Source organism: Andrena cerasifolii, chromosome 7 (assembly GCF_050908995.1).
Source record: "Andrena cerasifolii isolate SP2316 chromosome 7, iyAndCera1_principal, whole genome shotgun sequence".
Taxonomy (NCBI): Eukaryota; Metazoa; Arthropoda; class Insecta; order Hymenoptera; family Andrenidae; genus Andrena; species Andrena cerasifolii.
The window spans coordinates 2254782-2279822 of record NC_135124.1 but is presented as its reverse complement, the minus strand read 5'-3'; the positions used below and the strand labels follow the sequence as shown (position 1 = coordinate 2279822).

The following is a 25041-nucleotide window of genomic DNA, read 5'->3' as shown; positions in this document are numbered from 1 at the left end:
ATACAAATTAAATAATAATAACTGCTGGCGAAAGAATATTATAAAAATTTGGCAGCAATTTTATTTTTTTTTTCGAAAAACATACGACACTGAAAAGTAAAAAATAAACAAATTTAAAAAAAAATAAAACCGACTTCAAAAAAATGCACTAAAAAGGAAAAAATAATTTTCACTTATTTAATCTACGACTTTCAATTTTTTGAAGTCGGCGCCCAATTTAATTTAAAAAAATAAATAAATAATTGGTTTAAACTTATAACTACGACACAAAGAGAACTAAAAAGAACACAATTTCTCAATATTGGCAAGTAAGAAACATAAAATGATTCATCTAAACTAATAACTAAGACAGAAAGAGAACTGAAAAGAAAACAATTTCTCGATTTCTCAATATTTGCATGTAATTTGCATTTGTATGGCCATGTAACGTAAACGGTCTTAATTTGCCATTTGCATTTGCATGGCGCCGACTTATAAAAATTCAGAGTCGTAGATTAAATAAGTGAAAATTATCTTTTACTTTTTAGTGCAGTTTTTTGAAGTCAGTTTTAATTTTTTTAAAATTTGTTTATATATGCTACACACAAGGAAAAGCTACACGGTAAAGGCAATGTTTTATGCGATAAATGGTGTTTACAATAAAATGCAAAGAACGAAATACATTTATCCATGGAAGATGGTCAGTGAGACAGAAAGTACTTTACTGTTTTATTTGCAGCTTTTGCTTGTGTCGCCTTCTCCCATTTCGATGCGTAATGCATAATTTTCTTAAAGTTTCATAAATTTCTCGATATCTGTGGAAACAGATTTTGGTTACACGTGTGTCTATAAATTTTCATTATAGGTAAGCACTATTATTGATTTGTTTTTTTTTTCGGTTAAAAATGTTGTTGGTCTTAGCGTTTACTTCAATGATTTGAGAGTGTGAAAACGAAATCAATTACCTATAAGATGGAAATTGGAGAAATACCTACATACAGGGTCATCCGTTAAAACTGCAACCTACGCGCACGCGAACAGACGAAAATGGCAACACCGCCTCACGGACGCATTCCACTACAACCGTTCACCGCCCCGGCGTTCGGAGGGTTGCCAGCGACCGCTGGACAGCAGTGATGCCCAAGCTTCGAAAATTTTAGGATGGTCTGTTTCAAATTGACGTCGCAAAGAGCTATTCAAAATTTTGCGGCCCGGGTTGAAGAATTTGGGGCCTTTTTCGTATAACTTTTGAAGTGTAAAAGATATCTTAATGCAATTTGCGTCGAAAATTGAGGAAAAATTATTCCCTCTTAATGATGAACAATTTAAAATATTTTACGTTTACTTAATTCTTTTTTAATCAATTCTTTAACCATAATTGTTGTGAAAAGCCTTTGCAAACTGTTTATTTGATTCTGTATTTAATGCTCTTTTCAAAATTCATGGTGTTGATAAACAATTGGCTAGTTGTTTCTGTATCATTACTTTCATAAATTGAGAAATTAAATTTTTATTCAATTATGTGTTAGTTCTGCAGACCTCAGAATCTATTGTTCTGGTTTTCTTTTTTATAATTTTATCCTTAATGCAGTGCATGCATAGATCGAATGTAACGGGTATGTAGCTAAAATTTTTTAAATTAAGACGGGTACGGGACCAGTCGACATTGTTTTCAAACCTCATTACAGTAATCTGGGGTGCGAGTGGTAAACCGATCCTAAAAGCTCTTTGCGACGTTTATTTGAAAGAGACCATCCTAAAATTGTCGAAGATTGGGCATCACTGCTGTCCAGAGGTCGCTGGCAACCCTCCGAACACCGGGCCGGTGAATGGTTGTAGTGGAATGCGTTCGTGAGGCGGTGTTGCCATTTTACCTGTTCGTGCGCGCGTAGGTTGCAGTTTAAACGGATGACCCTGTATGTATAAGGACTAGAGCTGTACGAGTACTTGAATATTCGGGTAGCTTGAAATCCGAACCAATCCGGGACTCGGTTTCCAAGCCGAGCCAGGTACCCGAAAGAACCGAGCGACTCGGATAGAACAAAGTACTTGAATGTTTTTCAAGCGGTCCGAAAGAACCGGGCGGATTGGATGAAACCGAGCGGCTCGGATAGAACTAAGTACTTGATGTTTTCCAAGCAGCCCGAAAGAAACCGGGCGGATTGGATAGAACGAAGAGGATTGAATTTTTCCAAGCGGCCCGAAAGAAACCGGGTGGCTTGGAAAGAAATGAGCCGGCTCGACCTTCATTCGGACCGTTCGTTTCTTTTCAAGCCGCCCGGTTTCTTTCGGGCCGCTTGGAAAAATTCAATCCGCTCGGTTCCATCCAATCCGCCCGGTTTCTTTCGGGCCGCTTGAAAAAAATTCAAGTACTTGGTTCTGTCCGAGCCGCTCGGTTCTTTCGGATACCCGGCTCGGCTCGGTTTTTCAAGCCGAGCCAGGCTCGGCTTGCTTTTTCCGGGTACTTGATCAGCTCTAATATGGACCCAGTGTTGATGAAATCAATATCCAGCAATTTTTTTTCTAAACTGTTAGACGTTTCGAAATTAACAGTAAATTTCATATTTTGGAAGCGGCTTTAGTTTCCTTTTAACGGATTGTTAATAATAGCAATAGGTACATACACTGACAATGAGTTGTAAGTTGTAAGTGATGAAAGAAGAAATTATGTAGGTACACATAACTTCTGGTGCAGAAAAACATAAACACACATATCGCTGCTTATTGTTTACTCGAGAATTTGCTGCAGCCTTAAACCAACAAATTTAAAAACAATCGATGTTAAAATACAGTAAAGAGTAATTGTCAAACGTTTCGTTTACAAAATTTCACAAAAGACTTTTAACGATGAATTTTGCTACTGGAAAAGTAGGCTAATGTAATTTGATCTGAATTACTCACATGTTGGAACGTTTATTTTTCAATATTGCATATCAGACCGCCACTATGTGCATGTACATGCAATTATCTAATTCGAAAAGTGCTTGATAACTCGAAGTTTAAAAGTGTATGTAATTCTACGACCGACTTCACCGATAATGGTACTCGAGCCAATGAATTAATCATGCATTGTTAGCAGGAGACAATATAGAATAGAATCTTATGTCATATTTGCCATTCAATTGCGGTGAAGTCGGTCAATTGTTTGCCTTACCGTAGGTATCAACGAGTTAATTGACCGAGATGCATCCCTTAAATGCGATCTGATCTCCTTTAAAACTACTTCAGAACTCCGTGCGAAAATATAGATATACACGTATCCGAGTGCGTATAGTATGTAGGTAGATATGTATGTATATCGATTCTCGTTACCGTGACGCGTGTAGGGCCGTACCTACTGCTTAGTAGCTAATTTTAATTGGTCATACTACGCGGAGGAAATAAAAAAATATCTCGCGAAATGGAAACACATCGACGTAAGATTTCTGAACCGTAAACCACCTGGTAAACCGTAAACCGTAAAGTTAGTAGCTTCTGGAGCACGGTTTGCCAGATCATTAGAGGATTGTCCAAAAGTTTTCTTATTCCCTCCCAATTCGGTCTACATTTCGTTTCACTGAACGTTACTTCTATACGTCAGTCTTTGGCTGTACAGTTGTCTGAACGTGATCTTCTACGATAGAATTCGTCATACGCAAGCAACGATCTTTTACTGTAGCAAGCAACTATAGTCGTGATCCTCGAAGACGCTAGATAGAGGAAACTCATGTCTATTGATAGAATTCGCAGACTTCTAGGCTCGAAGTTCTGACGTATCCGAAAGAGGGTAAGTACCATAGGGCTATGTACAGAAACACATATACGCTACAATACACCGTGTACCTAATATTATACATATGTAGTAACACGTAAGAGTACGAAACTTACCCTCTTCGAAGGACGCGTCAATTTGAAAAGTTTTTTTTACAATAGAGCACCTCATAGGTCCACAGTACATGATAATCAAGATTTAACGGTCACAGACGGGATCATTAAACAGACTACTGCTATAGATGGTCGACTGCAAAGAGAGTCAAATCCATTAAAAGAAGAACATGATTATGGCGAGTAAGATGCATCGTTCTGGCGGGGAATTATTTATCTTTTAGTCTTTTAACGTTCTGCCTATTGTGTCAGAAATGTATATACATATTGAATACAATCTCCTATAGCTTTCTCTGTCATTAGTTGGGGGACGTTTTAAGTAATCGTTCAGCAGTTAGTCAAATACGTTCCTCTATTCATTAATGTTCACTATCTCTTTGCATTATTTTATATTCCTCACGGATTTACGAGTTTTGGAAAAATTCACTCAACACGTGTCCCACACTTCCCGTATGCAGAGTTATATATAGGCACATACATAGTAAATACATATAATAACACAAGTAATAGAATTTACCTTAATTAGTAAATTAGTATTCTTCAGTCGCTGCTATTGTAAATTGCAAATTGTAAGGTATAAAACGCATGGATATGACTTTGTGCTTGTCTTATTTACAAGGGGAGGACACCATGTGGTAGACACCGATTTTGATGAGCCTTGACACGGTGGATCTATGTCGAAAATAAGTAAATAGGTGTTCGAGCGTTTCTGCCAATGGGCCTCAATAATAGATATATTTACATGTAAATTATTAAAAAATTAGGGTTTTAGTGGGTCAAAACCCTATACTGCTCTGGCGCCCGCGGGAGATTCCCTTCTGGAGGCGTCGGGGTGCCTTATGAAGATGTCTCCACGTTAAAAAAAACTTAATAAATTTTTTTTTATAAATTATACTTTTTATAATTTTTTTTTTTGAACTTGAAAAAATCTTTAAAAGGCACCCCGACTCCTTCATAGGGGAATCCCCCGGGGCGCCAGGGATTTTTACCCATTAAAACCCCACGGCCACTATGAAATCTGTATCTATACTATTATATAAAGAGAGAGCCGATTTTTATGTCCGCGCAAAACTCAAGACCTATTGAACCGATCTTCCTCAAATTTTAACACGTTATTCCTGCATACTCTAGGATGGGCATAGGCTATGTAACATGTCTCATCAACGCGTTATTAACATGTAATTTATGTGTAAACGTTTCATGTGTACTGCTGTTTTGCACACCACGTGACCCGTGTATACGACAGTCTACTTCGCACGCGCATACGCATATTCGGCCCGCGCGATACCTTGCCCGCAGCAGTACCGTGATGTCACCACCAGGTGGCAAAGCTTTTCGCGCGCTTTCTCGCTAGGGAAGTGGATTATCGCGGACATATATGTCAGAATGATCGTCTGGTTAGAAATTACTGTTGCAGATTTATGTGTACTCCGTGTGGATGTTACTCAGTCCCGGGTGCGATCAAATTTGTCGAGATTCATCCACTCCTGCTCGACGTATGCAATACTAGCTTTACTTGCTACTCAGCGTCACCCAAAACTTTTGGATTCTGATTTTATAAAAAAAATTGTTTTTTATTTATTTATCTTTTTTTGTGAAAATAGCGCTACGTTCATGTGGATTAGAGGCAGATAATAAAATGCGATGAGACAAATTTCTTGACCCCCTGAGTTTTACCGTGCGAATGTGTTTTTAAGTGACAGACAAACACACAAACACTTTCTGCTTTGTATATTAAGATACACTGGTAAATTCTGGACTTATAAAAGAGTGAATGTTACTGGAAAGTTTGCATTGAGTTATGAGCCAGGAATTAACTAGGTATGTTAACTTAGGAGAAGTTCAAATAGGAACGATGGATAATATTTGCCATCATTGCTCCGACATGTGATGCGCAACAACAATTCATCCTAATGTCAGAAAATCATTATACCAAGAATGTTATCTTCTCCGAAATATTACGAAGAAATCAAGCTTTTTTCAAAATAATTTCCATGTAAATATCTCTATTATTAAGGCCCATTGGCAAAAACGCTCGTTCACCTATTTACTTATTTTTGACATAGATCCATCGTGCCAAGGCTCGTCAAAATCGGTGTCCACCACATGGTGTCCTCCCCTTATTAGTATTAGTGGCAGCAGTTTGAGAAGAATCGCGTGTTTTCGCGGACACTATCAACCTATTCATTATTCAGTCACAACGATGCATCTAATGTAACACATCGATCTTTGATGAGCTCTCGAGTCGGAAATATCAGCAGATATCTACCCTCTTGGCAGGCAATTGTGCATGCGAGAAATTCAGAAGGACTCTGCGCTTGATAGAAGGATTCTAAAGTAAAGAGAGATAGGCAAGAGTAGGTAGTCACCTACTTTGTAAACTCATATCTATATTATTGTACATATATAGGATGTTCTACGGAAATCGATATAGGTACTGAAAGATAGTTATTTTCAGTAACAGCTCATTAGCTCGAGCAACCATTCCACCCCTTCGATTACTAATCAACACCGCTGTGCAATGCAAACGTGTCACTTCGAAAGTCCCGAAATTTTACAAGAAACATAATACCTAACTAAAAACTTTACAGTGCAAAACGAAGTAAAACTTCCTCCTGGGTCATCAGTATCAGAACGGAAGACCGTGGATGATTCTACTCTCTATATTCCTTATGCATGTTTCATTTTTCAAACAGAATATTGTTCACAAACTAACAATGAAATAATCGCTAAGGGTGTTCTACATACTTCTCGAGCACACGTTTACCTTAAATATTTCATAGAATACGTGTTACCGCTTACAAGCGGCACCTATAGGTACCTATGTACATACTTTTGAACACTCCTACTGCTGGGAACTCAATAGACCCCGATGTAACGTTTCGATCGTGCTCAGGAGAAACTCAACGATACGCTTCGGGGAAAAAATGCAATTGCTTTTGACCTTGAAGAAACTCTAAAACTCGTGGATAAGAAAATAGTTCGACAGTTTAAAGATAAGATTGTATCCCTTTGTTTCACGGTGCTCGCCAAACATTCGGGGCGGGGCGCCTCGATTTCCATCGAACACCCGATATACCCGGCGCGTAAAAGATTCGCTTGCTTCGTTTCAACGGGACACTGTATAACAAGTTGCTTGCTTAGTAAGTGAATGAATAAAAACCCGTACGGCTCACTCTGTGCTGTGAGTGCTGAGAGTGTTTCGCACCTTGCGAGGCGTTCGGCGAGTGGGCGCGTAAGGAGGCCATCGAGGGTTGCCTCGAGGGAACTCGTACGCTTGCCCTTGAACCGCGTCTCTCCTGCGGGTGCAGAAGCTTGTTCTCCCTCAGCAGCGACACATTCATCAGACGGGCGTTCGGTGTATTGAAGATGGTACGATTCTCGCGCCAGCGAGCCCTGAAACATGCTCAAATTGAATCCTGCCTCGTCTAAGGAAAAACGCAGACGCTCACATTTTATTTTTCACATTATATTTTAACCCCTTCGATTCCCACTACCGCTCACGCGACGCGACGCTCAAGTGACGATCATACTACAGTCACGCTCTTATGCCATACACATTACATGTATTGTATAGGTAGTACGCTCAAGTATTCCATGAACAAACTTCAATTAACTGTTCATCTATGCAGGGATTGTAACCCACCCGGAGCGGGTTACTAGTAACATAAGACAGTCCGGTTTAGACAGCCACTTAACGTACTCTGGGCATCCGGCCTAAAAAAGGAGCAATCTTTATGAAGTTTTTACTCAATGAATAACAAATATAATCCTGCAAAACTTTTTATGTAATATTCATCTACTTGTGCCCTGCTCAATTTTTCGGCCAGATAACCGGAGTACCCCCGTAGCTGTCTGGACTAGACTGTCTTATGTTACTAGTAACCGGCTCCGAGCGGGTTACAATCCCCGCATCTATGATTACGGAAAGGTATTTGTTTATGGGACCCTCACGCTCAACCACGCTCAAAGATTGTGTTGATAGAATGTCCGCACTCAATTGAGTGTGTGTATTTAGAGCTGTAGATCCTCTGATGTGGATGCTCTTGTTTAAAACAATGCAATCCATTTTTCGGCGAGTGTGATTGTCTCGCGAGCGTCGCGTCCCATGAGCGCTAGTGGGAATCGAACTTAGGGGGTGATTCTCGTGTAACAGCCCCAAAAGTAACTGATATTTACGAGTTTTCTTTAAAGACTATTGTTAATATTGGATTAAACTCTTTTGGGCTATGAGCTGGCATCTTTAAACTTGCAGAAAATATTTTTTTTTACGTCGGTCCTTCTTATTATTTATTAACTCTTCTGGAATCTTGTCAACCTCTTCGACGATGTAACTCCTGTTGGCGGGACGCGTAGCACCTATCATAGTCATCTGTTTGCGAAAACAAGAGAAGTTGCTTAAAGTTAGATAGTTTATGCTGGGATCGACCCAATTTAAAGCAAAAAATAAGAATTAAAAAATTTATGGCGTTTGAAAGAAAAAGTAACTTTTTTCCTTAAATAAATTTTTCATATTATTCTTTACATGAAAAAAAGTCTTATAAATAAAAACTAAAATTAAAATTTTAGGTTCAGACCCAGCGTAAATTATTTAAATTTAAGAAAATTTTCTTCTTTTTGCAATCAGATGAATGTGACAGGAGCATGGACATAGGAATATGTATGTACTTATAGGGACGAAGTAATACTTGAGGGGGGTGAAGCAGCTTCCGGAGAGCGGGGAACTATGGTCACGTGGTATTTTGGTGCCGCATTGGTGATTTGTTGTAGCCTATAGGCGCGAAATTTCAAGATGAGACCTTTAGTTTGTTTACAATTATAAATGTACGATAGAACATTTTCAGTAAAACAGAGAAACAAAGTGTTTTATTTATAAACCAACATACTGAAATGTTAATGGTGATTGAGATGTCAGAATTAAATGGTTAAACGTTTGAATCTATAGATATGAAAAATCCGTATTGATTTTGTTTGATATTTACTTTTGCAACCTCGCAGGTAAACAAATAGAACATGACTAGGAATATATATAACTACAAGGTTATCTTCCACTTTTCTACTTAATAGGGTACGTGTCCCGATTATGGTGTTTTGATATCGACTTGCTTACGAAGGAATTAATTACTGACATCTCTTACTTTAATTTTGCTTGGTGAAAATTTATATTGTTTTTTTGAACCTTTCTCTTTATTAAGGCAATTTTTTCGGGTTAAAAATGTTAATTTTTCATCTTTTTTGAATTGAAATAAAAATACTTGTTTTTGTGCCAATTATTGTGTCCTGAAAAGTGCGTTGTCCGTATTACGGTGCCCCCAATTACGGTGCCTTTTTTTGAATAACGCTCCCGCGGTTAGGTTATGTCTTTGAACTTTGAACCGTTCAAAACATTTTTTTTTCTCTACGAGAGGTGTTTGTATGTAATTTTAATATTACCTTTTCATTACAAAAGCAAAATATGCAAATATAAAGATCTGTTCACCCGTTCTGAGAAACGAAAGTAAGCTTAGGTTTAGCAGTGACAGAGGGAGCCAGTGGGTACCGAGGGGGCACAGTAACAGGGACAAACGCTAAATTTCTGTCCCTATTACTGGCTTCACTTTAAAAAATATGGAAAAGTTTTAAAAGTGCTCATTTTGCATATTTTTTCATAAAATTGGAACCTTTTATGATATAATTAACACTTTACATAAGTGCAAAGCATGATAATTATCAATTTATTCACGCTTGTAAAATACGTGTTCCTTGCTGTTTCTGGTAAAGATTTGGGTAAATTCATCGAAATCTTCATATTCATTTTTTAAATTTTCTATACTATGATTTAATTGTTTAAAAATGCAACCTTCTCGTTTGTAACAATACATTAATGTATAATTCTCTTAAGTTTAAGTTACTTAAGAGAAATTCTTTCCCTATTTATTTTTGCGAGTTTTTTTGTACGGCTTCTTTAAGTATAAAGGCACCGTAATGGGGACACGTACCCTAGCCGGGAGCGCTACGCATTGGCCCACGCTGCGCGTCGTCACGCACGCATACATATATCGCACTGCTGTCGGTGTTTCCCCTTCATAACGGTAGGGAGTCCCGGCAGCGCTGGTGCAGCGTTACGTTACACCTTGAGCAGTTAGCTGCATGAGTCCAATTCACTCTACCGTGCGTAAAGCAGTTTCACTTCAACAAGAATTCTGTAAGTTTAAAGATGCCTCCTTATATCCCAAAAGAGTTGAATGCAATATTAACAATAGTTTTTAATACAAAAATCATAAATATCACTTACTTTTGGGAGCTGATACACGAGAATCCCCCCTAAAGGAGGTAGGTATAGTCATTGAGCTCTAAACAAACTGGAGAGTGAACAGAGTAATGGCGGCCGGTCCGAGAAAGAGGGAAGATAACGGGTGAACCTATCTCCGTCTTACAAACAGACTATAGATATTGAGCAGTATGTATATAACTCAATGGCTATAGATGTGTAGTGTATAAAACATAACACAGATAGAGAGGAATAATAGGAAGAAGGATAGGTTCACCGCTTATCTTCTATTTCTCTCGGACCGCTGTCGCCTCTACTTCTTCCCACTGCTGTTCACTCTCCAGTTTATTTAGACTGTTTAGAGCTCAATGAGTATAGTCATGGCCGTCTCTAGTACAGGCCGGAACCTATGATGTTGCAACACCGCATTTCGAACAATCATCAGTCCGATGACTATGTTCCCGCCGCGCGCTGGTGCCGTGCCGTGATCTTAGAGCATATACTACTGGAGGTCTCATTGCCTTATGTCTCCTGTCCTCGAAACTGTCGCCAACATCACGCGAGGGAGAAATACATGTGCGAGCTGGTGCGAGTGAGAGGTGTACACCGGCGCATGCGCATTGCGAGCGATTGGGAATCCTCCGTTCTACCTCTCTTGCTCGCTCCATCGAGAAGTATCGCTTTCTCTCTCGCACGATGTTGGCGACAGTTTCGAGCTCTCAATGAGACCTCCATGTCTATATGCTCCAACGCCGTAGTCCGATCAAAACGCGCGAAGGAAGGCTTCGTGAAAATTCAAATAGGACTGATGACAGCGTTGCCACGTCCACTATGTTCGGGCCTGTTACTAGAGACGGCCGTGGTATAGTTCTCGCGAGGAAATCTTTTTTTCAGCCGTTTCAAATGTCTATGTACGTACGGGTAATGAATCCCTTTTGTGGCCCGTGCGAAGGATTCAAATTCACTACGTGTACATACCTACATAAGTGCACCTGTGTACATAAGACCATCGTTTACTATACCTACGTTTAATCGATTACATTATATGATACATTATACTGCACATTACTATGCATATATTGGATGATTTCGTTGAATAAAAGCATTGTAACAAAACGGTAAATTTATGTTAGATGTGGGGTTCTGAGGATTTCGTTTCCTGTGCTACTTCTCGGAGAGGTAGGTTATAAAGTCGCGTTGGGAAAATTGGTAAAGTTGACAGTGACCGTAAAGTATATGCAAATGGATTGGCTTACTTGCTGAAAAGCCTTAGGACGACGCAGAGAATGATGAACATGAGGGCCATACCAACGAGAACCCCGATCATCGTCGGGTCGATATATTGGAGATTGGGTTCTTCTTTCTGCTCGGCTGGAAAAATATATTCTAATAGTTTAGCAATAAAATTAGTCGAGTCTACACTATTGTTATTTTAATTTCGCAACACCTTCCTTATTCTCCTACTTCATCCCCCCATTCTTTTTCTTATTTTCAAAACCCAAATGCACTATGAAAGTGAGATCATTTGAATATACAAGCATCATTAAACGGAACGTAACAGAGGGTCTAGCTGTTGGCTAGTTGGTATATTCCACAAAAAAATGGCATTGGAAAGTGTTTCCAGTAACAGTCAGTCGGCGTCCGGCGAGAACAAAAGTGCATCATATCTCGAGATGGGTAGTTATTTCAATGAATATTAAAAGTGCCTACTTAAAAAATATATTTGATTAAACGTAATTCTCTTTAAAAACTCACGCTTTCGGATTTATATTACCTACGCACCTATGTTATTCGTTAAACTGCGCATAAAACTCGCGAAATATTGGAAGCCTAAGTAGTAGGTATTCAGGTACTACTGTTTGTGATATTCGTTCGTATGTTCACCTACATTTATGTGCGTTTCAATTGATCCGGAGAAAGGTAGTTGACGAATTAATGAACACCGCAAGATTGTAAACCGGAATTTCATTAACTTGGAATGTCTTGTTCTCGCCGTGAATCGTGGCTGACGGAACCAGAGCGGAATCTCATTAAAAAGTGTGCGGAACTTGCTCGGTAGTTCCCCTATTTCCTTACCGACGCATACTGTCAGCCCGTCCGACTGCGTTACCGGGATCTTCTCGAAGATACAAATGCAGCGTCCGTCTCGGCACTCTGTTTGGATCACCTTCGCCTCGCATTGTTCGTTAAAGAAGCACGACTCGTTCACATTCGCCGCTGCAAACAAAAACGGTTAATGGCAACTCGCCTCGTCCACCGCGCCGTAAACATTCGAAATACTCGCTATATATTCGCGTTTTATTCTTAAAACATGATTGTTTCGAGGAAGTTCGAAGGCACTCGTTCCACGTACCTATGTATTTCGTATTTATCACAGGCAGAGCAAAAGCGCACAAGAAATACTCAGGGAGAAACCTTTTGTCTAAAAAATTTTTCGGTTCAAGTACAGATTTCGAGTCCTTCTGGCTTGTCTTTATTGTCTTATCGCGTAGAATGAGAGGGACTGAAAGCCCATCTCGCTCATACGCAGCCTGCCTCATTCGTAGCGGCAACAAGGGAAGAAGTGGAGGGGATACAGATCGCCTTACTTCGAATCAGAAACGCCGGCTATCTTTCGAGACACTACTGTACCCGCCTGAAGCTAAGTTCGAAGGGGTGACTCCCCCTTAAATGTTGGATTAGTAATAACGAAAAAAAATGGGTTTAATAGTTTTTAATGTTCTAAAAGTTTAGGCCACTCGCTACATATTTTACCTACTGTACTGACTACACATATTCTTCAGGCATTGCACCGATATACGATTTACCTCTGTTCCGTGCAGTAGAACATTCTTCATGGTCAAACTTCCAAGAGTTTCAAATAAGTGAAAACAAATGCAAGTTGTTGCACTTTAGGAGCACAAAATATCACAACTAGAGCTGTTGCTTTTTGACCCGTCGGGTACCCGGCTACCGGAAACAACTTCAAGCAATTGCATGTTTTATTGTCTATGGTATTGTTTGTGGAGCTGTTTGAGTACTCGGAAAAAGCGAGCCGAGTCTGACTCGGCTCGGAGAACCGAACCGAGCTGAAGTTTTTCGAGCGGCTCGAAGAGGACCGAGAACTCGAATTTTTGCGAGCGGGCCGAAAGAACGAAGCAGTCCGGGTATGCCGAATAGTGGTTAAGATCCTTAACCATATTTCTCTCCAACCCGTCCCACTTCTCCCCCCATCCTTTCCTCTCTCTCGTCGATCTCCTTTTTCTCCTCCATCTCCTTCCCCTTCCTTGCTGACTTTCACCAGCCCTTTATTCATTTCCTCCTTAATCCTCCACAGCAGCTCCTCTATGCCGCTCATCCTGTTCTCCAATGGCGGTCACCTCCTAAACTTCCTACTTTTACGGAATGCCCATTCCGTTCCCCCTCCTTCATTTCCACGACGCGAAAAATTAATTTGAATAGTTAGAGAATATTTTCGTTTCGTTTCTAAAATATTCGAAACATTCAAGCTTCAAACTATTCGACATACCCGGACTGCTCGGTTCTGTCGGCCCGCTCGCAAAAATTCGAGTTCTCGGTTCTCTTCGAGCTGCTCGCGAAAATTTTAGTTCCCTATTTTCTTCGAGCTACTACTCGATTCTTTCGAGTCGCTCATTTTTTTGAGTACTCGGCTCGGCTCGGAAACCGAGTCTCGGCTCGGTCCGAATTTCAAGCTACTCGAATATTCGAGTACTCGAACAGCCCTAATTGTTTGATGTTAGCCAAAAATGATCGAACAATACCACATTCAATGGCTTGAAGTTGTTCCGGGTAGCCGGGTACCCGATGGGTCAAAAAGTAGGAGCTCTAATCACAACGAGAAAGTGGAACGTTGTTTGCAAAATGGTAAAATATTATTTTTAATAGATTATAATGTGCTTGCTTAAGCTTTGCATAAAACAAGAAGTAATTTGAAGAGGTATATTTATTATACGTGTCATTGTGATCTTTACAAACATTATGCAACGGTACAAACGCTCTGTCGGCTGTCTCTTCAGATTTATGAAACGGAAAATTTATTGAAATTGGCGACCTCGTGGTTTTGATCTCTCTCTCTCTCTCTGCTGCGCTCAATTTCAACATCATTTGTATTCATCGTTGCATCAGGTTCAATCAGACTTCAATTTACCGCACCGAATGAAATCTCAACTGGAGCATTTTATCCTAGTCTACTTCGGCAGTTCTAGGTCGAGTCGTACAAACTTGTAAATTAAAAAACTGACAGTGATTACTTCTCTGAACGCATAAAGAAAACTATGAACTTCCTCTACTCAATCCCAGTACGCGAGTTGGGAGCAAACCTTTGATCGATACATACTGTGCAATATTAGGTATTTAATGTACTTATGTACAGGGTCAGCGTTTTATCCTGCAACCCGCGCTCGCGCGGACTTGTAAAATGGCAACAGCGCCTCACGGACGCGTTCCACTACAACCATGCACCGGCCCAGCGGAGAGCTGCCAGCGACGGCTGGAGAGCAGTGATGCCCAAGCTTCGAAAATTTTAGGATGGTCTCTTTCTAATTATAGTCGCAAAGACCTATTCGAAATTTCCCGACCCAGGTAATCGAGCTGCACGCTCCGCTTTTCTGATCGGTTTACCACTCGCACCCCAGATTACTGTAATGAGGTTTGAAAATAATGTCGACTGATCTCGTACCCGTCTCAATTTAAAATTTTTTAGCTACGACAGGGTTGACCGCGGCGCTATACCCTTGTACGGAGAGATTTTTCGCCATCTGCGTGTAAAAGGCACAATAATGACGTATCGTTCCAAAAAATGACATTAACGGAAGCCGGTATAGGCGTGGCCTTGAGTAGCTAAAACATTCAGACACAAAAATTGTAGAAAAAAAATCAAACACCACTACAATCAAACACACGTCCCATTATAGTCTGATTTTCGAGAGTTGAGACCTGAGGCGGGTCCCTCGGATGGAGCGTGGTTTAAGGAGGAACCAATGGTACGCTACGAATTGCGTGCGGCGTTGCCACCATTGGTTCCTCCTTAAACCACGCTCCGTCCGAGGGACCCGCCTCAGGTCTCAACTCTCGAAAATCAGACTATAGTAACCCCTTACGTCTGATCTAAGTATGTACTGCATTAAGGATAAAATCACAAAAATGAAACCAGAACAATAGATTCTGAGGTCTGCAGAACTAACACGTAATTGAATAAAAATTTAATTTCTCAATTTCTGAAAGTTATGATACTGAAACCACTATCCTGTTGTCTATCAACACCATGAATTTTAAAATCAGTATTAAATACAGTGTCAAATAAACAGTTTGCAAAAGCGTTTTACAACAATTATGGTTAAAAAATTGATAGAAAAAAAGTTAAGTAAATGTAAAATATGTTAAATTATCCATCATTAAGAGGGAATAATTTTTTCTCATTTTTCGGTGCAAATTGCATTCCAATATCTTTTATAGTTCAAAAGTTATACGAAAAAGGCCCCAAATTCTTCAACCCGGGCCGGGAAATTTCAAATAGCTCTTTGCAACGTTAATTTCAAAGAGACTGTCTCAAAATTTTCGAAGCTCGGGCATCACTGCTATTCAGCGGTCGCTCGCAAATGTGCGAAGTTTGGAGCCCGAACGCCGGGCCGGTGCATGGTTGCAGTGGAATGCGTCCGTGAGGCGCTGTTGCCATTTTACCTGATCGCGTGAGCGCGGGTTCCAAGATTAAATCGACGCGCGTTACGAAAAGTAGCACGTTTTATTTTTTCTACATGTAGTTGTCCGTAAGAAAAAAATGAAACGTGCTACTCTTCGTAACGCGCGTCGAAATGATGACCTCGTCGGTACCAATTTCTTCGATAAATAAAACTGTATTTTTACCAACGACCATTCTATGTCTGTAAAACACCAGTTCTCGTCCGATCACTGAAGTTAAGCGACATTGGGCGCGGTTAGTACTTGGATGGGTGACCGCTTGGGAATACCGCGTGTTGTTGGTATTTTTTTTTTTCATACCGCTCCATTTTTGCTGTTTATATATATGACAGTGACTATTCTAAACCATTTTATTTAGCTTCACTTCTTTACCCGCTTCTTTGTAGTGCGGACCTGTCAGAAATTCATTTTCACTCATTGCCAGTGTACAGGGTCATCAATTAATGTTGCAACCCGCGCTCGCGCGAACAGGTAATATGGCAACACCGCTTCACGGACGCATTCCACTACAACCATGCACCGTCCCGGCGTTCGGAGACGTGCTAGCGACCGCTAAAAATATTTTATATTATCCATCATTAGGAGGGAATAATTTTTCCTCATTTTTCGACGCAAATTGCATTTCGATATCTTTTATAGTTCAAAAGTTATACGAAAAAGGCCCCAAATTCTTCAACCCGGGCCGGGAAATTTCAAATAGCTCTTTGCAACGTTAATTTGAAAGAGATTGTCCCAAAATTTTCGAAGCTCGGGCATCACTGCTGTCCAGCGGTCGCTGGCAGCTCTCTGAACACCGGGACGGTGCATGGTTGTAGTGGAATGCGTCCGTGAGGCGCTGTTGCCACGTTACAAGTTCGCGCGAGCGCGGGTTGCAGGATAAAACGCTGACCCTGTATAGCTTTCCGGTATCATCGATATCGCTGGCAAACAAAAGACGAATACTGTTTCGAGATGCTGTTGATAAGTCAATCCGTTATTATCGTCTGATGCTCTGGTACCCTATTGCAGCTCTCTACGATATCCTGTATGACTTCAGGGTCGCTAGTTATTTTAACAACTACCTATAACTGAAATTATCGGTTTATTCTCGAATTTTATATAATTATTATTATTTTTATTATTATTCGTCTTTATTACTTGACACATCCAGAAAAGAAAATAATACATAAAGACAAGCGAAGTAAATGTCGAGGCTGCAGTACAATACTGTTAGAAGCCTAACCATAACTAAATAACTAACTAAATGACTAAAAACTAACTAACATTAAGAAACTAGAAAGTTATTGTGACGCATAATGTAACCATATATATCGCCAAGCTTTACATTTAAAATCAGGAATGAATTTAAACCTCGAATATCAGGTGGGAGGGAATTATAGTATATCGGTATGGAAAGGAGACTTCTTAATGTTATTAATTTTTAGAAACTAAAACGCGGAAACAGCCCTAAATAATAGATATCACCCAGATATTACCAAATTTTGGAAGCATAGACAATTTGAATTACTTGTCATCACAGTAACTTCATCTCGATTTCATCCGTTTTGATAAATTATATTGATACCTACCCATTAGGTTTACTCAACAGAACTGCGGAATTTTTTAGCCAGTATTTTGATCCTATGTTTATAAAATTTCTTATAATTCTTTTTTACACTTTAAATTCAGCTCTAATTTTTCTATTAAACTCATTTCCGGACAATCTGATAGACATAGGATTCAGTAATTGTAATGGTCATGCCCCGTCGTTATTTTCTCATTGATAATCTTCTGTCATTTCCATCTGATTTTAGAGACTTTACTGGAAAATGTCCACTGAACCCTGTGTACTTTGTTTACGTTATAGTGGGTGGCCAAATTATTATACTCAAACAAAAAGCTTTGAGATTTTGTAAGTTTAAGCGATGCAATAAAATAGATGTCTCGTTTTTAATGTTATAATATTATTTTTTAACACTAGCATACATATTTAAGACTACTCAACTATTTATATAATAACTACTCAATATTTGGTGACTCCGCCTTTAGCTTTTATGACTGCTTGGATTCGGCGTGGCATGCTTTCAATGCATTCTGTGGCTACTTCCTGCAGTTTTGGAATATTCTGCCATACTCCGATGATATTCTCTATTATTTTTGTCTTAATTGTAATAATTTTATCCCCGCTCTTTTGAAAACAAATAAGATTTATATGTTGAAAAATTACTCACAATGTTGCCAGATGTTGTAGCTAATCCACAAATGAAAAAAAAACAACAACATTCGTGCATTGTTACTTTAATTACAGTCACAACTTTCACAGATTTTGACGAAAATGTTTTGAGTATAATAATTTGGCCACCCCTCTGTATCTTACGATTGAATCTGAAGTACAAAGAGGAATAGACTTTTCCAGTTCATTAATTAATATTCCTTTAAAAATTTCCTAGCAAATTTCATGATCCTTCTAACTTTAAATTTGCCTGTTTCTTGTATACCTATATAGAAAGCAATTTGCTGCAAATTATAGCCAGGAGAAAGATTATAGACGAATGCTGCATCGAATAGTGACATTTGTGGGAAAGTAGGGTAGCCGCTCTATGCTTATGGACAGTGGAGTGTGGAGTACAATTGAGGGTTAGCGTGGCAAATCTGATCGACTGATCATTTACCCACACTACCCTCAATGTATCGATTACGAGCTTGTAATTAGGAGAGTGGCGTAATACTGCCCGTGCTCGAATCCCCGAACAGGAGCATTCCGACACTGTGTTCTTTGTTCCTATCATTGAAGAATACGTATACCATGATATACTGGCACCTATACCTATTCCGGAATATGATGATACTCTAATAATTATGGATACTGTATGTGTTACATAGAATAATGTAAAATTGACACGAAAAAAATAAATACATTTTGCAATGCAAACTTTTAAATACCATAGGGCTATTTAATAATGCGATTTAATCTCTGCGTTTCAAAATGTGGATGTTTCTTGACAGTCATTTGTTTTCTCGTGGAACAGGAATTTTTATAGCAATTTGTGCGTGAAATAAAGAAATGTAAGTATAACGAAATTTACAAATTTTTCTAAGCATGTAATCGTGAAGAAAGTAACTTTGCGAACGGTGCTGAATTATGAGCTACCAACTACTGGCAGCATAACTTGGACTGTTGGATCCTTCCTCCTCCCTTTTAATTTCTCGTAATATTTCTGCAGCAGGAAAACAATTAGAGCATGAAGTCTTACTTATTGTTAGAGTCTGCGAGAGAAAGCTTTAAGGTCTGCACGCATATCAGTTCCGTGGTCGTAAAAGGTATCGGTTGCTTGTTTTAGAATGGAGCAGCGCATACTTGTCAGTTCCGTGAAATTCGACTGTCTCTCCGTACACGTCAGTTCCGGGCCGTCAGTATCAGTGTTAAAAAATATCATTTGCGTGCTTTACAATGGAGCAGCGCACACTTGTCCGTATCAGGGATGTCAGCAGATGTCACTGTGGATCCTGTATCCGTTCGGTGAAACTAAAATTTGGTTGCCAACGATATTCGGGCATTTGGACTGACGGAGTCCTGAAATCACGGAAAGGTGAAAGGGACGACCTTTTTTATGACCGTGAAGGGTTCTCGGGTCGAAGCTCTCGAACAACGGGCTTCGGGGGTCCTAGACCCTAGAGTCATAAAGCCAAGGACAGCACTAGGCCACTCATTGTCAGTAATGAAAATGGGAATTTCTATAATTAATATTAGATCTCCATACAAGTACCACCAATGGATTGCTGGAGTTTTCGCAATGAAAATGATACCAAACATGATACAATTCTGATCATTTTTAATTATTGTAATGAAAAGAGTTTTGTATTTGAATTTTGCGCGGTATACAGGGTCAGCGCTTTATCCTGCAACCCGCGCTCGCGCGAACTTGTAACGTGGCAACAGCGCCTCACGGACGCATTCCACTACAACCATGCACCGTCCCGGCGTTCGGAGAGCTGCCAGCGACCGATGGACAGCAGTGATGCCCGAGCTCCGAAAATTTTAGGATGGTCTCTAACAAATTAACGACGCAAAAGAGCTATTGGGAATTTCGCGGCCCAGGTAATCCAGCCGCGTGCTCCGCTTTTATGATCGGTTTACCACTTGCACCCCAGATTACTGTAATGGGGTTTGAAAATAATGTCGACTTGTACGGAGGGATTTTTCGCCACCTGCGTGTAAAAGCTACAATAATGGCGCATCATTCCAAAAAATGACATTAACGCGAGCCGGTATAGGCGTGGCGTTGAATAGCTAAAACATTCAGACACAAAAATTCTAGAAAAAAAATTAAACACCGCTACAATCAAAGACATGTCCCATTAGCTACCCCTTACGTCTGATCTAAGTATGCACTGCATTAAGGATAAAATCATAAAAAAGAAAACCAGAACAATAGATTCTGAGGTCTGCAAAACTAACACATAGTTGAATAACAATTTAATTTCTCAATTCCTGAAAGTAATGATACAGAAACAACTAGCCTATTGTTTATCAACACCGCGAATTTTAAAAACAGCATTAAATACAGTATCAAATAAACAGTTTGCAAAAGCTTTTTACAACTATTATGGTTAAAAAATTGATAGAAAAAATTAAGTAATGTAAAAGATGTTAAATTATCCATCATTAAGAGGGAATATTTTTTTCTCAAATTGCATTCCAATATCTTTTATAGTTCAAAAGTTATACGAAAAAGGCCCCAAATTTTTCAACCCGGGCCGGAAAATTCTGTATAGCTCTTTGTGACGTTAATTTGAAAGAGACCATCCCAAAATTCTCGAAGCTCGGGCATCACTGCTGTCCAGCGGTCGCTGGCAGCTCTCCTAACGCCGGGACGCATGAATGCTGGGTGTTAGGGAAATGGAGCTGGATGTGCGTTTCAACAGGACGTGCAAACTTAGAGCTCTTTCACACGGCGATACGTGTATGATGTATACCGATTTTCCATTGATCATTATTAGACTGCGGAAGTTTTTGCAAGTATGATATTTATTACGATAATTACGATCTCCCGATTGTAAGAAAATGGAATATATTATATCATGGCCGCTACTATGCTCGAGCTATGTAAGTTCGAAATATTTTAGAAATAAATAAACATAACATTTTTTAAAAAAAAATAATAAAATTTTGAAAACCCTCTAATGATGAAACCTATTTCTATCAAAGTTTCGCTTGTTTGGTCCTTTTCTATAAAAATGTATATTTGCATAAACTCCCGCAGTCTAATCATTATAGCTTCCATAGGAACCGTTCACACGACGATTCTCGTATCGCGATACTGATTTTGTCTACCCCGCAAACGGCGGCCGCACGATACTTTTTGTCTGAAGTTGACAGATGAAACATGGAAACGAGCGGACACTTTCACACAGCGCGGAGCGAAACACGTATCGCGATACGCGTCGATCATTTGTTCTTCGATAAAAAATACCTGCTCGTGCCCCACACATTTTGGTGGAGATAGAAGCGTTATCTATTTTGATTTTACACAAAAGATGTAGTAAAAAACGAGCGAAGAGGAAGCGTTGGGTTTACCCCACCAAAAGCATTAGACGTGAAAAGGGAACTTTTCATGTATTATTTCATGAACTTCTAAATGATAGTCAAGCTTGCAGAAACGGCTGAATTGGGACTGACCGGGCCAGAGCAGGCCTCCTACACAGTTGTCAGTGAAATTAGGGACACAGCACGGACACGGAACGGACACCGTACGGACACGGACCTGACATGTGTGCGCAGACCTTTAAGCAACTACCCTTCGACTTTGTATCATTCTGGTCGCAAAACTCGGTTGCGGTAAGGGGTGAAGTTGCATTCCTTGAACGTGACTAGACAGAAACGTCTCGAAATAAGTAAGACGACTACATAGAGGGTGTCCGCGGGAAGACTGAACAACTGGATATCTAACGTATTGGAGAAAAACAAAATTACATGGAACTGCCTGGGTTGAGGAGGCAAATTTACTAACCAAGACGATCTTTTTTCGATTATTATTTTAAAAGATACGATGGTCAAGTTCGGTATTTTAAATGGAACTATTTTGTTTCGAGTTCACTTGATAGTGCGTTCCAAGGCAAATTCAATAACCTATGATGTATACACCTTATTTCCACAGGGTTCCGAGATATTGCGCTTGCAAATTTACTGATTTTCACTGGAAGAAAACCCGCTGGAATAGCAAGCACCGGGGGTGGACCTGTTTGGGCTACGGGTGGCACGCGTTGGGCATTGCCTGTTAAAACAGATGCCTACCTGCCAAAGGTCTACAACAGGAATGGCAGGCCGAAAGGCTGGACAATTCTTTTCCGTCACGAATGATATAGTCGAATTAACGAAAGAAGGCACCTTGGGACCGGGGCCAGAATTTGCGACGTTGCCGCTACTCCAGGCTCGCGATTGGTGCTTCCCCTACGCGGCTCCCTACGCCTTGGCCAATGATTTTCGACTACTTAGCTGTGGGCCTAGAGTAATCGTTGTCCTTGTCGGGAGCATATTGGTATCCTCTTCCAGAGGACGAACCCAACGTCCTTCCCATAGAGATTTGACAGAGTATCGAATCTTATTGGCTATTGCGGCACGCGCCATGTAGAATGAATGGCGGACAAGTCGAGGAATACAGGCTCATAGGATTCTTATTCTATTTAGCGTCATTCCACGGCAAATCGATCACTTTTTGCACTCGATGTCAGGGATTTTGTTCAAACTGAAATATTATGTAGGAAGGGATTTCAGTCATCACTTTGCTGTTTTTGAATTTGTTCAATTTTTGCCTATTTTCATGAAACCGAGCTGTACTTCTGAATTTTTATCTCGGAAACTCTTTATCGTATTGAATTCATTCTTTTTTTCATTTTAATCTAGAAAGTGCGGGCTATTCTAATACTCTTTTTTATATTGAAAAATTAATTTTGTAATTTCTAAAATTATAACCAAAGTTTTATTTTGCAAATTTCACGTATGAAATATTCTGCTTTCGAGAATGAAATTTTGAAAATTAACGTCAGCATGAGCTGTTATTAACCGATGAAGAATTCCATTAACTCTATATTTTGTAACCAAGTTCAAAACCTGTTAAACAATGACTCAAACCTTTCCATAATTTCACGTGATTCACAAAATACATATTGCATTCTGATCAAAGTCTAAAAATGTGATCGATTTGGCGTGGAGTGACTTGTAGATGAAGGAATCTGTTTTATCGAGCGAGTGAGAGAGACACAGTTGCGCTTGAAGATAGAAAGAGACGTCCGATCTGCTACACAACGTGGCAACGTCGCACGAAGTACGGAGCAGGCATTGGGTCTCTCCCGAGCCACGCGCGCCGGCCTACGGACCGCCCAGGTGCCTTCTTTCGTTAATTCGACTATAGCGTTGGCGATGGAAAAGAATTGTCCAGCCTTTGGGCCTGCCATTTCTGGTGTAGACCTATGGCAGGTAGGTATCTCTTTCAGCAGGCAATGCCCAACGCGTGCCACCCGTGGCCCGAACAGGACCACCCTTGGTGCTAGCTATTCCAGCGGGTTTCTTCCAGTGAAAATCAGTAAATTTGCAAGCGCAATACCTCGAAAACCAGTGGAAATAAGGTGTATACATTATAGGTTATTGAATTTGTCTTGGAACGCACTACCAAGAGAACTCGAAAAAAATAGTTCCATTTAAAAAACCGAACTTGACCATCGTATCTTTTAAAATAATAATCGAAAAAAATATCGTCTCGGCTAATAAATTTGTCCCCTCAAACCAGGCAATTCCATATAATTTTTTTTTCTCCAATACGTTAGGACATATCCAGCTGTTCAGTCTTCCCGCGGGCACCCCGTACATTGGCCTTGATGAGAATGTTCTTGTGGTTGTAATAATTTTTTACTCATCGTTATTAAAACACTTACTACTTAGGCACCTTGCACCCGGCACGCTTGAACATATACTAACTTACGGTGTCCACATTTGTCGATATGATTCGTAGCCTCAAACTCCTCCCTGCAAGCGCATTTGCTTTTCTTTGGCTCGCAATATGATCCCGTGAAACCACATTCGCGATCGTCCTCGCACTGGTCCCCGAATTTCCTCGGCCCTCGTTCACTCAAATCTGCAACAAAAAACAAAATCTGAATTAACATAATGCGTCAAACAGATTTCTCCTATAAATTTCACGTGTCATAAGTTGTCGGCGGTTTAACGGTTATATGTGTTGGACGAGTTAAACATTTTTGTATGTAGAATTTGGGATCGGAAAAAGGCAGAATAATTTTACAGATTCGTTTTGTATATAATGGTATACATATATTTGTTAGATAACAAATTGTAGGGAACGAATAACGTGACAAGTATCACTTATTGTTAGAAATTTCAATTCGTATCATGTGCATATAAAGTGGCACGTTTAAGGAACCGATTATGGTTCAGAAAAATAAATCGGATATATGAAAGTCTATTTTTTTGTACGATCATGTATTTTCGGGAAAATCAGTTTTGAAAAAAGGGTGGTACGTTCCTTCTTTAACTAACCACAACTCTCGACTTCGCGGCAAGGTTTAATATAATTTTTCCAAATGTTACGTATGTGGAATTTTCATCATGATCTCGGCCAGTTGGATCGCGACCATGGGCATGGGAGTGGCACGACGACGACGCCTAGGATTTCCTTATATGGAGATTTCTATCGAGTCCCCACCTATTTTGGGACTATATAAACCCTTTGGTTTCAACCCTCTTTGGTTCAAAGCTATACAGTCACGCATAGAGTCACGTCAAGTCTCGCTCGTCCAGAGTTGGTTAAATCTAGTAAGATCGGGCTCGAGTCCCTGTCAGAATCACAGTTAGGGTCATTTCGGGGGAGACGCACCACTTTGTTTCGATTGCTTATAAAGTCTTAAATAAATACAACTGAAAATTTAGGTAAATGTAGTTTGATTGTTTATTTCAATCTCTTTCACAAAATAACATATTAAATATATAAACATTATTTTAATATTAAAATACGCTTTCTAAAAAACTTCGAGAAAGTGCATCTAAACTCAGACCTGAGGGGGAGATGCACCTACTTATTGGTACCCTCTTCTCCCTACTTTCATTCTTTCTTTTCTCTTCTACACATATTACTACAGAGGGGAGGATACATAGTAGATGCTTCGTGGAACCATTTTGAGCACTCCGGGCAACGAATCCAATTTACTCACCGTTCACACAAATTTTTCGCCTGAAATCCAACACAACGAAAAGTTTTTAC

At 39.8% G+C, this 25041-nt stretch overlaps 1 protein-coding gene and 1 non-coding gene across 7 annotated transcripts in view; one reads left to right on the top strand and one right to left on the bottom strand.

The window, feature by feature from the left end:
- The window catches only part of Jus (EB domain-containing julius seizure protein), a 163289-nt gene that overhangs the window by 7000 nt on the left and 131248 nt on the right, over positions 1–25041 (bottom strand). For 3 of the 6 annotated variants that reach the window (XM_076817061.1, XM_076817060.1, XM_076817062.1), the window contains 4 exons: positions 23749–23901; positions 12170–12310; positions 11350–11464; positions 7020–7239 (listed from right to left, as the gene is read on the bottom strand). In XM_076817061.1, the coding sequence (XP_076673176.1) occupies positions 7020–7239; positions 11350–11464; positions 12170–12310; positions 23749–23901 (629 nt within the window). Of the gene's footprint in view, positions 1–3846; positions 3980–7012; positions 7240–11349; positions 11465–12169; positions 12311–23748; positions 23902–25041 lie in introns of all 6 variants that reach the window. The other 3 variants (XR_013086083.1, XM_076817064.1, XM_076817065.1) reach the window with 3 other exon arrangements.
- On the top strand, positions 15954–16074 carry LOC143371853 (5S ribosomal RNA). Its single transcript, XR_013086137.1, has one exon. It is a non-coding gene; the product is annotated as a 5S ribosomal RNA (ribosomal RNA).